The sequence below is a fragment of the Pleurodeles waltl genome, chromosome 1_1 (assembly GCF_031143425.1).
Source record: "Pleurodeles waltl isolate 20211129_DDA chromosome 1_1, aPleWal1.hap1.20221129, whole genome shotgun sequence".
In the NCBI taxonomy this organism is placed as follows: domain Eukaryota; kingdom Metazoa; phylum Chordata; class Amphibia; order Caudata; family Salamandridae; genus Pleurodeles; species Pleurodeles waltl.
Window position 1 is genome coordinate 789916368 of NC_090436.1, and position 13566 is coordinate 789929933.

The 13566-nt window shown below is 42.0% G+C and overlaps 1 protein-coding gene across 11 annotated transcripts in view; it reads right to left on the minus strand.

Moving 5' to 3' along the window:
• AOPEP (aminopeptidase O (putative)) overlaps positions 1 to 13566 on the minus strand; it is a 1364679-nt gene that overhangs the window by 630106 nt on the left and 721007 nt on the right. For all 11 annotated transcript variants that reach the window (XM_069228080.1, XM_069228005.1, XM_069228042.1 and 8 more), the window contains one exon: positions 9756 to 9799. In XM_069228080.1, the coding sequence (XP_069084181.1) occupies positions 9756 to 9799 (44 nt within the window). The remainder of the gene's footprint in view (positions 1 to 9755; positions 9800 to 13566) is intronic.

Genomic DNA, 13566 nt, shown 5'->3' on the forward strand with positions numbered 1-13566 from the left:
GGGAAGTGGGGTGAGATAACCCTTGTGTCTTAAGTTTTTAGTCTGGGTTAATTTACTATTTTCCATTACTAGGGGGGTCATAGGGGACAGTCAGTTAATGTTACAATTTGAATTTGACAAAGAAGACTTTATAAGCTAAGAGGCAATGTTAGCGCCTCTGCTTCCCAGGCTTCATGAGATTTAATTTTTTCTTTTCACCTGTGCCCAGAATCAAGAGCGGGGGTCCGGCCTGGCCTCCTCTGGGTTCTGTAGGGCACATATGGGCCCTCTCTTGGACCGGTCTTTGTCGGAGCACACACAACAGGCTGCTGGCAAGCGCGACAGGTGTGGCCCTGCCTCCTCCCTGCAGGTTTCTGGTCACAGGCTCACTGGGACTCATAGTCCCTCCAAGCAGTGAGAAAAGTCCAGTGACCAGACTTAAATCTTCACTCACCACCACATCGTCAGCATCAGAATGACTTTACGGAAACACATCCAAGCATTCTATTGACTGTAAGGCAAAAGTGAAAGTCTGGTGTACTGTGGCTCTACTGCTGTTTGGTGGTATGCACCCAATTTAGGGTGACTCATTCACTGTCATCAGTGACATAATTAATTATGAGGAAGTCTGCCAAAGAAATGATGGTGGATATTCACTAAAAGGTACATTTAGCTTCCCTAAAATGCTAGGAAACACCCAACCAAAATGTTAGAAAGCACCACCATCATTTTAGGAAATATAGACATGTAGGTGTTTATAGTGCTCACTATCTTACACTGGTCATGTGGGAGTTTCAAGCAAAATGATGCCTGTCAGAGCAGATATAGCTCATTCGGTGAAGAAACCTCAGTGGCCAAGGTTGAAATAGCAAATATGGTGTAATGTGGTACAATTTCCACCACCAGTGTGGCGGAAATATAGACTGGAAGGTGTGCAGTTAACAAGCAAAGTTCTAAATCAGCTTCCCAAGTCCAGCGCTCTTGTAGATGGGCAGGCACCCTTGAAGTTGTTCATAGAGGCGGAGCATTCTACTACGAAAGTTCTTGATTAAAAAGAGTCCACATCCCTAAGGTAGGGTGACCAGGCGTCCCGGATTTACCAGGTCAGTCCCGGTTTTTCACCAGCTGTCCTGTCACATTTCGGGAAATTTAGCTCATGGCCCGGTTTTTTAACAGTCATCTGAAAACTGTAAGAAGTAATTTTTTTTTGTTTTCTAAAGCAGAAATACAAAGCAGGTGTTATTGGAAAGCTATTTAATTAACAGGCATTGTACTGGCTTTAAAAATGGCTTTTGATTTGTGTTCTTAGTGCCTCTTCTGTAATTCTGTGGGGATGAGCGCTGTCACTCTCAGCGCTCGGTTGAAGAAAACGTGTTGTCCTTCTTCTATTTTTGTGAAATGTCCCGGTTTTGGGCTTCAAAATTATGGTCACCCTACCTAAGGTTGTTGGTGATTTATATCGATGATCTCTGATGTCTTTCTCATATTTCTCATTTCATTCTTGCCTTCTTTTCACTTTTCCTGTTTTATTTTCAAATGTATACAAGGTAAGAGTCTGCCACAATATGCCCTTCTAGTGCCTCTCAGCTCCATCTTGTTGTTCCCCCAGCCCCTCCTCCCGTGTTTGTGCTCTGTCGACCCTGCTCGCTCCAGGCCTTCAGCACTGGAGTTACTCCACACTTTCTTCCTGCTCCGTTGTAAACTTACCCTCTTTTTGCCCCCTCCTAAAAGAACAGCTTCTCTCTACAACATTACCTTCTTTGGTATGTTGATGTCTATCGCGTATACTCAACTTCCTGCTGGTCAGAGTTTTGCTCTGAAAATGCAGTTAAAAGGAAAACGCATTAGCGGAATTAATCCAATTTGCAGCATGTTTATTGTTTGTGTATTAGGGAATGTACCAAGCAGGAGCTGCTTGTAACTCAAGTTTCCCACCAAAGCAAAAATTACAGTAAACAAATTTCACAGATTCTTTTTCGGTTCTTGCACATTTTTTTTCTCCACCTTGCAAACGTGATAGACTAGAAAAAATGAGACGACTTTCAAGCCAAAATCAGTTCGTTCCATTTTAAATACAGAAGTAGGAAAATAGTACAAAAAGGCTTGATCCATTTTAAATATATTTTTAGCAAAGTACAAAATCAGTTTCCTTGACTTTAAACAGATAATTTGCAGCTGCGGTCTTCGGCGCTTTACTATGCAGGCAGAGGAGCAATATTCGTTTCCTTCATTTTCTAACACAGAAGCGGCAAGGCAGCGCGTATAGAATTTGTCCTTTGTTTGCAACCTCAGCAAATCTGGTGTAATACGGCTTTTGGTGATGACATGGCCGCACCCATGCGTGCTGACGTATAACAAATACGAACAGTAGGATAATAGGCTGAAACGTGATGCTGCATTATCTGTAGTACCTGTGCACGGCCAAAATGCTTTCATTTCTAAAGCTGTATGACAGCAGATTAGAAGAGCACATTCCCGGTGTTCACACGAGGTGAAAGTGCATCTCCCTGGTCACTGCTTGAAAGCAGATCTAACTGAGGCAGCAAAGATCAAAGAGGACACTTCATGGCCCCAGGTCACTATCTTCTTCCATTATAGCACTATTTGTGCCCCTTAATCCACCCCAGAGATTCCTGTGATACCGCTGAGCCCCCCTGCTCTGGAAGAGCAGAGATTCCCGCCTTCCCTGCATGGTGTGATCGACTGCAGGTAAATAATGAAAGGACAAAAGCAGTCATGGAGCAAGTCAAATTTCAAAGACTCATTTCAAATGTATTTGCTGCTTAGGTTCCAGCAGCATGTCACTACCACAGAAATATATGGTCTCCACCAGCACATACCGGATGACAAGTCCTTACTGCATCACCCTTACGTGCTCATGCTAAACTGACCAAAACTATTTTGCAAATAATAAAGGAGCCCCTAAATAACTACAAGGTTGAAAGTGCATGGTACAGTATCCATGTGCCGCCCTGCTCCTCAATTTATGAATTTAAAAACCACAGTTTGTTTTCCTGCTCCCGTGGCCCTTATCTCGAGCCCCTACCAGAAGTCTCAAATGATTTTGTTGTTGCACCCCATCAGACTTCTAGACTCTTCTGAGCAGCATGGCTCTGCCCAACATTTAACGTAACTGAGTCGTCAACCAATGGCCAGGTCATGCCATGACTGAAGGTTGATGGCAGCCGATTACCAGTGATGGGTTAAAAACCTTTTAACCTATGCCCCTAGTTACCTACTTCCTCTAGCTGGTAAATCTGTACAGTGTCACAGTACTCCTTTATCCACACAGGTGTCAGAGATATGCATAAAGCGTGTTTGGCTACAGGAGAGGTGGGGTGCTCAGATGTGCTCGTCCCCCAGTATGAATGTAGACTCAAGACTGTATGGTTCTTCATAGGAATAGTAGTAGACACAAGACAAGCTACAGCACTAATCGTCCATGCCACTTGTGACTCTCTAAATCTCCCATCGGTTTCATTAGCCATTGTAAGCCAGATAATGTGTGCCTGTTTCTGAGTTCACATTCACCTGAATGGAGCCAGGCGATTTCAATGTGTTCACCTTCTCTGGATCAAGCCAGATCCAGCAGGTCAGCCAGTCACCCTAACAAATGAATATGTTCAAGAGGAACGGCTACGGCAAAATACCAAATAACAGGGCTGTCTGCCCATCCCGGGCACCCTGTGTCCCAGTGGTGCTGAAACAAAATTGGGGTACAATCAATCTTACTGAACTAATCAGGATTCTGAAAACTCCGAGCATTGTACAAAGGACAATTGTCACCACGCCCATTCTGCAAGAGTGTGGTAATGATATAGTATGTAGCTGGTGGTGCATTTTGGAGCACACTCTCACAAATAATAGTTTATTAAAGCTTGGTGAGGTGGTGCACTGTCATATACAGATAACACATTTTCCACTGAAATGACCACTAACGTTGCAGATTAAGTTTTACTGATAAAACTCTATAGCGCAAGTATATCTGACATCCTTGGTGTGGTAGTCCCTAAAACGTTTTCTCCTTAACTCCCTAATTTTTGCTGCAACTCGTTTTTGTTGGCATTGGGGCTCTGTGCACTTATCCCTTTGCTAACTGGTGGCAAAGTGTTTGTGCTCTCTCCTTTAAACATGGTAAAATTAGCATACATCCAATTGGTACTTTTAATTTACTCGTAAGCCCATAGTATATGCTACTACATATAAAAGGGACATTAAATTAACTGCTTCTTGTGGGCAGCCGCATGCATTGTGACACACTCTAAAGTATCTCTATATAATACGTCTCAGGCTTGTCACTGCAGCTTGTAGCGCAGTTTTAAGCTGTCATTTCGACCAGGCAAAATAAACCTTCATTTTTAATACTTATATGTCACCCGAAGTTAGTCCCTAATCAATCCTAGGGCACAGTGCATGGTATTTAAAAAGTAGGACATGTGTACTCAAATTTTACATGTCCTGGCAGCAAAAAACTCCTTAAGTCATGTTTCACTGCTATCTATCTCTCCTGTGGACTAACACTGGGTTAATTTATTACACTTACTAAGTGCTAACTTCATTTTTGGATCAGATAGAGAAATGCTGCCACAAAAATTTATTGTAATTTAAAATCAATTTTTAATGAGAGTGTCAGATATTGAGTTACTGTTCTGTAAATGCCACATTTAGAAAGTTGCCATTTTTTGCCCTAAATCAAATGTGCTTTTCTGCATGTGTCCAGAGTCCCTTCACTATGAATGGCTGTCTTGTGGTGTTTTGCATATTGCATCCAGACAGAGGGAGATGGTCTTCTTGACAGGATAGCTCGGGAGGGCTGTGCCCTGCCCTGATTACACTTCAAAGTGTTGTGCCTGCAGTACACACAAAGGACCCCGATACCCGGTCTACCTTTGCCCTGTTTCACCCCAGACAGTTTGGAGCCAAATCCAGGCAAGGGGGAATAACTGACCAGACCAGTTTTGGGGGTAAGCCAGGTAATTCTTTTAAACAAATGCTGGCTCCAGGTATATATAAGTGGCACCCTAAGAACCTCTCAATAGAGCACTTCTGGACCTGTGGAAGATTCAGAAGAAGGACTACCCTGCTGTCCAAAGAAGGAAGATTGGACATGGCTTGCCTTGAACCTAGGCTCTCCAGAGGTGACTCCAAGGGTATAGTTGGCTGACATTCTGTTTGAGCCACAGAGACCCAACAAGCTTCCAGAGGCTCCCCTGTATCTGCCCAGCTGACCAGCACCAACTGGACCTGCCCGGACCTGCATGAGCCCTGCTGCTGGCCTTTGCACTACAGTGCGTCCTAATTCCCAAAAGATGCGCCCCAGGTCCTGGACCCTTGGTTGGCATCAGAGTGTACCCCGCCTGAAGAAAAGGTGAAGATACAGTTATTTTGGGCTCTTCGCAACTGCAAAGGGACCTCTTCCGGTGAAGAATTGATCGCTATCACAAAGCTCCAGCAGGACTTGCTAATTGTACCGACAGAGACCATCCATGATGACTGCTAACACAAAGCTCCATCGAGACCTTCTCTTTGTGGCAACAGTGACAGCCTGTGTCAACTGCCAATGTGAATCGCCAACGATGACTGGTTCTTCACACTACAACAGCGACTCTCCACGACACCCGGCCTGCTCCTCATGCCAACAGCAACCTCCTTGCGGCCACCATCAATGAGAACACCAGCTCTTTGCGCAAAATTAAGAAGGTAAGTCTTCAATGGGACGGCTCTGGTCTCTGTATCTGAACCGTACTCCATCCAAGTCAGCCTGAACTTGTTACTTTTTCCCAGTCCAGATCCACTAGATGACCACAAGTGTTTTTTTTGTGCTTTTTGGCACTACTTGCACCTAAAACTTTAAAAACGTATATCTACGGTTTTACTGAGATTTTTCTTGTGTTGTATTTTCACTTTACTGCTGTTTGAGTGCTGCATGTGTACTTTAGATATTGCCTGTAAGTTAAGCCTGACTGCATTTGTGGCAAGCTACGAGTGGGTTAAGAACAGGTTTATTTAGTGACTTTTGTTCACCCATAGGATGATTGTGTTTCTTATTTGAGTGAGGCTTCCACCCCTCTAAACTAGTAATCTAATTTCTTACAGTGCACCAACGATAATGTGTGGAAATTGTGTTCCAGCGAATATTTGTTGTTTGCGCATCACCATTTAAAGTGTTGTGATTTGTTTTGGCCCTATTAAAATCTTAGTTTTCATCACACTTCAGACTTACAAAGACGCTTCATTTGTGCTTTCTAACTGCCTATTTATTTTTAACTATTTGAACAGTTCATTTACAGGTAGTTGTTGTGTGTTAAAAAAGCAACACCCTACAAGCCTTTATTTTCATATTACCAAGATTGCAACATCGTTCACTTAGCAAAATACTCTCACTTTGCAGTCAGAGTAAGAAAAGTAAACACCAATCTCCATGGTAAAAGATTAAGCAGCAATTTGTCAGAATACTAGCCTGACATTCGAGCTAGCTTTGAACGCACAGCTGATGTGACAAGATAAAAACAAAATGTAAATTCATCTTTACTGCTTCAGCATTGTTATTTTTGGGGTGCTGCACCACCTGTGCACTCCTTCTCCCAGCTTCTATGCTGTGTCCAGTTCTTACAAGGAGAGCTGAGCTCAGCAACAGCCAGTGACTGGCAGGATGAGTGTTCGGTTCAGTTACACAAACCCAATGGCTATCCTGAAATGCTTCCATCACCAAGAATCAGAGTAAGTTTGCACCCTTTGGGACTCTGGTCTCTTTGGATACAAACTCAGTTTCAAGAATGATGTACTTCAGCTACTTCAAAATTTTAAGTGAAACTTTAAACTTGACTGGCCAGTTTGTTTCTTCTCAACTGAAAAAAATTTGAATTGGCGAGTGTCAGCAAGAAACAGATAATTATGGATTCACAATTATATTGGGCCAAAGCTAAAAGTAATGAGCTAGAAATAACATGACAGGGCTAAAACAATTTTAGACTTTAACTTTCTCAAAGCTGTTGCCAAACAGTAATTACAGATATTAGGATGAGCTTAAATGTTGCACTACTTGACGGGCACTCATAAAGGGACATCAGCAAGCACTGGCGTTGCTTTTTTTGGTGAGACAAGAATCTGCCATCTCTTTAAAAGTTGTATCTGTAGAAAGAGTGCTTAATGTCACATTCTTTTAGAGTGGGATGTGGTGTGGTGTAGCGGTCTAGCAGCAGAAACTTTGTAGTTTCTTACTACAGGTTTACATCTACAGATTGCATGCTATCTCAGAGAAACTCCACACTCTACATTCCTAAAACCATGAACAAAACATTGACCTTGACTTAAACTTTTACATTTTTTACCTCTTTTATGTTTTTTGAATTGCCCACTACTTCCCGTCTACCCACCGTATGCCTCCTGTATATCTAAACTACTCTAAGTATCATGCCTGTCAATCTTAATCTCCCTTTCCTTGAAACCATATCCCTGCAACCTAACAATATCTATTCATTCCATCAACCATTTGCCTCTCATGTAGCCTCCGCTAATGATCACACCCAACTCCTTAATGCACCACAAAGGAACTTGAGTAGATGCATGGAATCATTTCCTTATGATCAAAAGACTAATCCGAATAACCAATGGATTAACCACAAATTTTTGTTTCCGGAGCAGCATGCTACTCGCCATAAAGCGCTTGTCAGGAGTAGTAAGTGTTATATAAATGCAATTTAAATTAAATGAGCACTGAATATATATTGGTACATAGAGAGATTTCAATTGCGGCCATCATGATAGATTTATAAATATTTACATATTGATGCTGCCAATAATATCTCAGAAGATTTTCTTAGAGTATAAGAAAAAGAGTAAAAATAACAATAACAAACACAAACAATAATACCATACTTAACCGATAATAATAATATAAATAACACATGCTTCTTATTAGTCTGCATGCTTTCTTCGATATTTTGCTCTTACACCCCCGAAAGCAGCACTGTACAAACAATTGAATAAAACAGGAAGATACGGAACTGGATTGATAAAAATGTCATTAAAAAAACAAACGTCAGTGTAGAGAGGGATCTGCTCATGAGGCAGTCACCAAAGTCTCACCCAATTGTTGTACTGTTTAATCTCTCGTAGAGCCTGCCTTCTGTTTATCTTCCAGCCCTAAGCATCCCTTTTTGGAATAGCAGTTTGCGCTTAATATGTGTAGGTCATTCACTCATTTATTCATTCTTTGACTCTGGTGAGTGGCTAGAAAGGACCAGCAGATGTTTGAGAAAACGGGCAGTCATTGAGGTTTGATAGATCTTCAACATCCTGATTCTGGTTTCATGGTGAGGGGCAAAACTGGATTTTGGGATATTTTAGGTGTGTCTTGTCTGAGCTGGCTGGGGGCTCCCTCACAGGACAACCTCAGGAGAAGCATCTAGGAAGGCCTGCGGTACTCCAAGAGGGCATTCTGGCTTTCTCATAAGCAGGGCAACGTGGGCAGAATATATGTGGCACACTCAGGATGCACAAAGAAACAAGGATCCAAGTGAGTCAAGTCCAAGAAACGATTAGTGTATTGTGAACAGCTCCAGGCAGTTGGCAATTGTTTACCGGCAATTAGTGGCCAGAGCATCCTGACAGTTCAATTTGCCAGGTCACCATAATCGGGGACAGTTTTCCTACTCCAAAAGGAGTTTGTGATTGGTCAGCTTCCAGTGATGCAATGCAGGGGCCACTGCCTAGTTGCTGGGGCTGAGGTCAACTTCTAGGGGATTCCTCTATTTGGAAATTATGTGTATTCCATCCAAGCAGACTGTCAACAAAGACAGAACAGGAAGAAGTGGGGGATAGGTTTGTCTTCTGTGGCCAGCATGAAACCTCCATCTTGTAAATGCCGTCCTCACACATAAGTCAGTTTTTGGAGCCTGTGGCAGCTAACCATAATGATGAGTGCACAAGTAATCTTTGTACAACCTTCTAACTCAGCACACTCATTTTAATCTTTGCAAAGACTTACACAGGAAATACTGTGACTATTGTTGGCAACCATTATCTCCATCTAATAAAAACACATGAAATGTGCCACGACTGTCTCAAGCCTCTGGACTTCATTTTAAACAAGGAGTTCAACCGATAACTACCTTTGGTGCGACTCTGCACCCACAAAACAATAATCATCTGGCACTAGCCAGGGATTGTGCAGAGAAGGAGGGGGATTACCCCCTTGAGACTACAAGGAGGGGACACCAATGGAGGTCCATCCCATAGTCACAGCACAGCAATGATGTCCCAGTGAAGCCCAGGATCTGTGGCTAGAGGATCCGGTACTAACTGGGAGGCCAACAAACTATGTCAAAAGGCAAACATTCAGGCAACAGCTAGGGACAAATAAACATGGTGGGACTGACGTAGCTGTTGTAGTGGGCATGGACTTTGGTCTCTTCGCTGCCTCTCTCCTGCTTTCTTCCTGCTGCTACAACATCTGACTCTCTTTCACCTGTAAAGCTATTAGATTATGGTGAACAATGTGCAGTTTATGTTCATCGAGGACTGGTGAGATATACAACCTTAGGGAAAGATTAATTTCACAAACGCTATTAGCAGAGACTACACTGGTAAAGATTTGCCATCCATCCATATGATTTATACAATACCTTGTTTGCCTGTCAAATAAACTATACAGCTGTGGCTGGCCTGTTGGTAATAAACACACCACATGTACTGGTGATGACATCTCATGAAAAGATTTCAGGCGTCTGATTTCCTTCCACCTTTTTGTATCATGTCCAAAAGCGGTCACTTACCCCTCGCTTTCCTGTCCATTTTCCAGCAACATATGAAGGAAATCCTGCAAAAGGAAAAATGCATTACTGTGTGCATGTCCAACCTTGGCCAAACTCACAACGATGGGCCTTTTATAGCCTGGATGCTCTAAAAGAACATGGCGCCCTCTCCAATCGAACATCCAATTATTGTCCTTCTCATTACGTTTTAGAGCTCGTTTTTTTATCATTGCAATCAACCAAAGACATATAAAATTATTCAAAAGCACATAAATATCCACTGGAGAAAATATGTCGCAATGTATCTAGATAAACCTCTTTTTTAAATTAAATTATTAGCATTTTAACGACTGAAAGTTGACGCATTCGTCCGAGTATACGGACTAGAATGACTACCAGTAGCCTTTACTGTATATATATTTATGTTGTGTAAGATGTACTACTTCATCTATTAAGATGTCAAAACATCCGTTCATATCCTAATAACCGCTATAGGTAGGAGGGATATGCCTGGTATGCTAAAATTCTGTGTGAAGTCAGTATCAAGGAATGCAACTTCATGGAATTGCTCCGGTTTCATGCTTTCATGAACACACCGGTGTCTTACTAGATATGTGTCAGTACATGCTAGTCTGTATTGAGGTCATGTGACTTCACAAAGCCCACTGCCCGGGGTGAAATGTTGGCTCGCGAGCCGCTGCCTCCCACCTAAATGTTACACTTGCGTTTTACTGCTATGAAGAAATACCTGTAACATATTGGTTCTTTTTACATTTTGGCGTCGTCGCCTCTTCGTTGGAGCATGTGTAACTAAAATAAGAAATGCATCATTCAAAGCATACTTTTCCCAAAGTCTCAGCTGAGAGGAGATTAATCCCTTTACATAACAATGTTTTGAATGCAAAATGTTTCCTTCCACCAGAGCCCTTGCCTTTGAAGTATTCTCTGGCAGAATACCTCCGACAGAGCTAAGACAGATAACCAGTGATTTGAACTAAAGTATTCGAAGACCAACACGTGCACCTGCTTGTTTCATAAAACCCCTCTTCCCTTCTTGCCAACTGGCCTTACTTTGTGTCCTGTGCTAACATGAGTTATAGCGCATTAGCTGTTCGGCATGGGATCCTCCAAGGCCTATTCACGGGCACACTACCCATTGCTATCTTTTCTTCACATTTTTCCAGTATCCTTTCTTCTTTTAGTCTCTCCATGGCCGTCGCTGCACTGCACAGCGGAGCTAAAAGGCAGCTTCCTGTCAGCACCACCAGTGGTACATCAGATCCCACCTAAAAGTCTCAAAAACGCCATTGTTGCTAAAGAGGGAGTGTCACCATGGCAAAATGTCCTTATGCATGTGGCACTTCAAATCCTTAGACTGCAGCAGAGTCCCTCCCATTACTTCTTTGCAGATGACTCTCAAATCTAACCCTTGTATTCACTGTGCACAGTCTCCCTGCAACTGAATCCCAGCAGTCCATTAGTTAATTTTCTCCTCTTGCACCCAATACTAATCTCTCTCCTCGTGTTATTTTATCTTCTTCCCAATTATTTCTAGTGTCTCTTTCTCCCCACATGCTTTCTCCCACTGCCACACTTTTTCCCTGAATCCACTATCTATGCTTTTATGCGGGTATGTTTGAGAGACTCCGCAATGGTGCACTGCAAATCCAAATCTTGCAGCATATCCCTGTGCCAATTCTAGCCTCTTGGAAATGTATCTGAAATTGCCTTCGATTCCAGATACACGTTGGGCTTTGAGACAGCTAGGTTGCATTTCACTCTAAAGGATACATTTATCAGAAACCCTAACCTCCTGACACATGCCCAACATGATTTAACAGCCACTTGCTGAATAATTATGAATTGCTTTACATTCCTGATCTACGTAAGACGATTGTAGAAATCAGATGTTGCAAAGTCCAACTTCTAACAGCCAATTTGCCCTAGGCCACGCTGATCTTTTAACCAGAAGTCCTTGCCTGCAGCAAGACAAGGGATGGTATTTGGCACGTTAGATGTGACATTTTCAAACACTTCTGTGTGTGTAAAATGAGGAAGGGCCTATTTTTCAAGTCAACATACAACTGAAGTACTTCAGAATGCATTAGATCGTTTAGACAGCCAAGCAACACGTGTTTTGTCACAAGTGACTTTCTCAAGGCTGTGAACATATAGACAAAGTGTAGATACATCATGAGGACTGGGATTATGTTCTTACTAATCATATTTACATAAGAGAAAACAGTGGTGCTGAATCCCTTATCCCGAAAAGTGATTAGAATATATGCTAAAAGAATGTTTGTCATACCAAGTAGCATGGAAGAATGGAAAGGGTTCGCGGAAAAGAATGATCTCAGTAAAAGGTATGTTACCAAATAGTGTAAAAGTGCCAGACATACCAGACTTGCGAAGTGACCTGAGGGTGTTGTAAACACAAAATGATCAGAAAGGCCCCAAGTAACCAACATAGAATGATAAATACGGTTTCACTTGCCTACAAGAACCACATCCATATATCCAGAGGGCGTGATTGAGAGATGATCCTTATGTTATGTGGATCAAGTAACGTTATAGAAGGAATAAGGGTGAAACCCTCCTTATGTAGTTGTAGTAGTCGATATATGTTATTATCTTTGTTTCTGCAAAACATTAATTTGAAACCTATTAAAGTATTGTTTAAACGACCGCGTTCAACCCTTTGGATTTACAATGAACTACTCCACTGAGGGACTGTAGCGTTATGTCTTCAGAACTCTTCAAAGCTATCTGCCAATCAACAAGTACAAATGAAGACTATTTTTCTCAAATGCACCTGTGCCCTTCTGGTAAAATCGTCGAACAACCCAAACACTAGCACTACTGACCCACCAGAAATCTCAGATCAAGACATCATGGCCCAACTCATTAACAGAAGGCGATAGCAAAGATACTCAGCTTATCAAACCTAAAACAGTTCCTGTGTTTTAACTACCCCTTCAAAATTACAGGAAGTAGCTGACAATGTGTTTTTTTCAAAGACCAAATAACCTTTTCAAGGGGAAATCCTCTATTCCACCATGCAATTGCTACACATGAACAGCTACCACAGCAGAGTCTCTCCACGAGCCATGATTGTGTTCATTACTACCCACCCCACCTAACCAATCACCTTAACCCATCCGACAATCCCATACATCTGCGCTTATCATGCTTTTGATAACACGAAACAAATGGATCCACTGGCCAACCTCTGAAGTAGCCAAAAAGCAACACGACATACAAAAACACAAAATAAATAAATATATGCTTTATTTTACTGTTTTCCAGGTTATAGAGGTATAACCGAAATTCTAAGTATACAATTCTGAAAAATAAATGTATTTTTAATTCCTTACTTTGGGTATCCATATGACATTGTTGAGAGGGAGCAGCTCATTTCCAGTTCTCGGTTTTTCATCACACATCAGTCCATTCTCAAACTTGCACTTTTAGTTTAGTTCAACTGATCCTCACTGAATTTGAAATTATATGGTGTTTTCTACCCCTGGCGAGGTGTCGAAGTGCCTGATAACAATCACTTGCAAAAGCAAAACCCTAAACTACAAAATGTGTGGTGTTCGGACATATGTATGGTAACTCTCTGTAAACTGCTTCGAGTTCCTGCTACATATTATAGGTAAAGAAACGTATCCTTTCTTCTCAGTAACATTTTTTAGGTCTGGCATAGAGAAAGCTTTAGCCCGTGCTCTATTGCTGCATTTCCAGTCACCTTTTACTGCCAACCACAACATACAGAATAGAGCAGATGGCCGTCCTGATTCAGACAGTGGCTCTTCTCCACTGTGAATAAGTG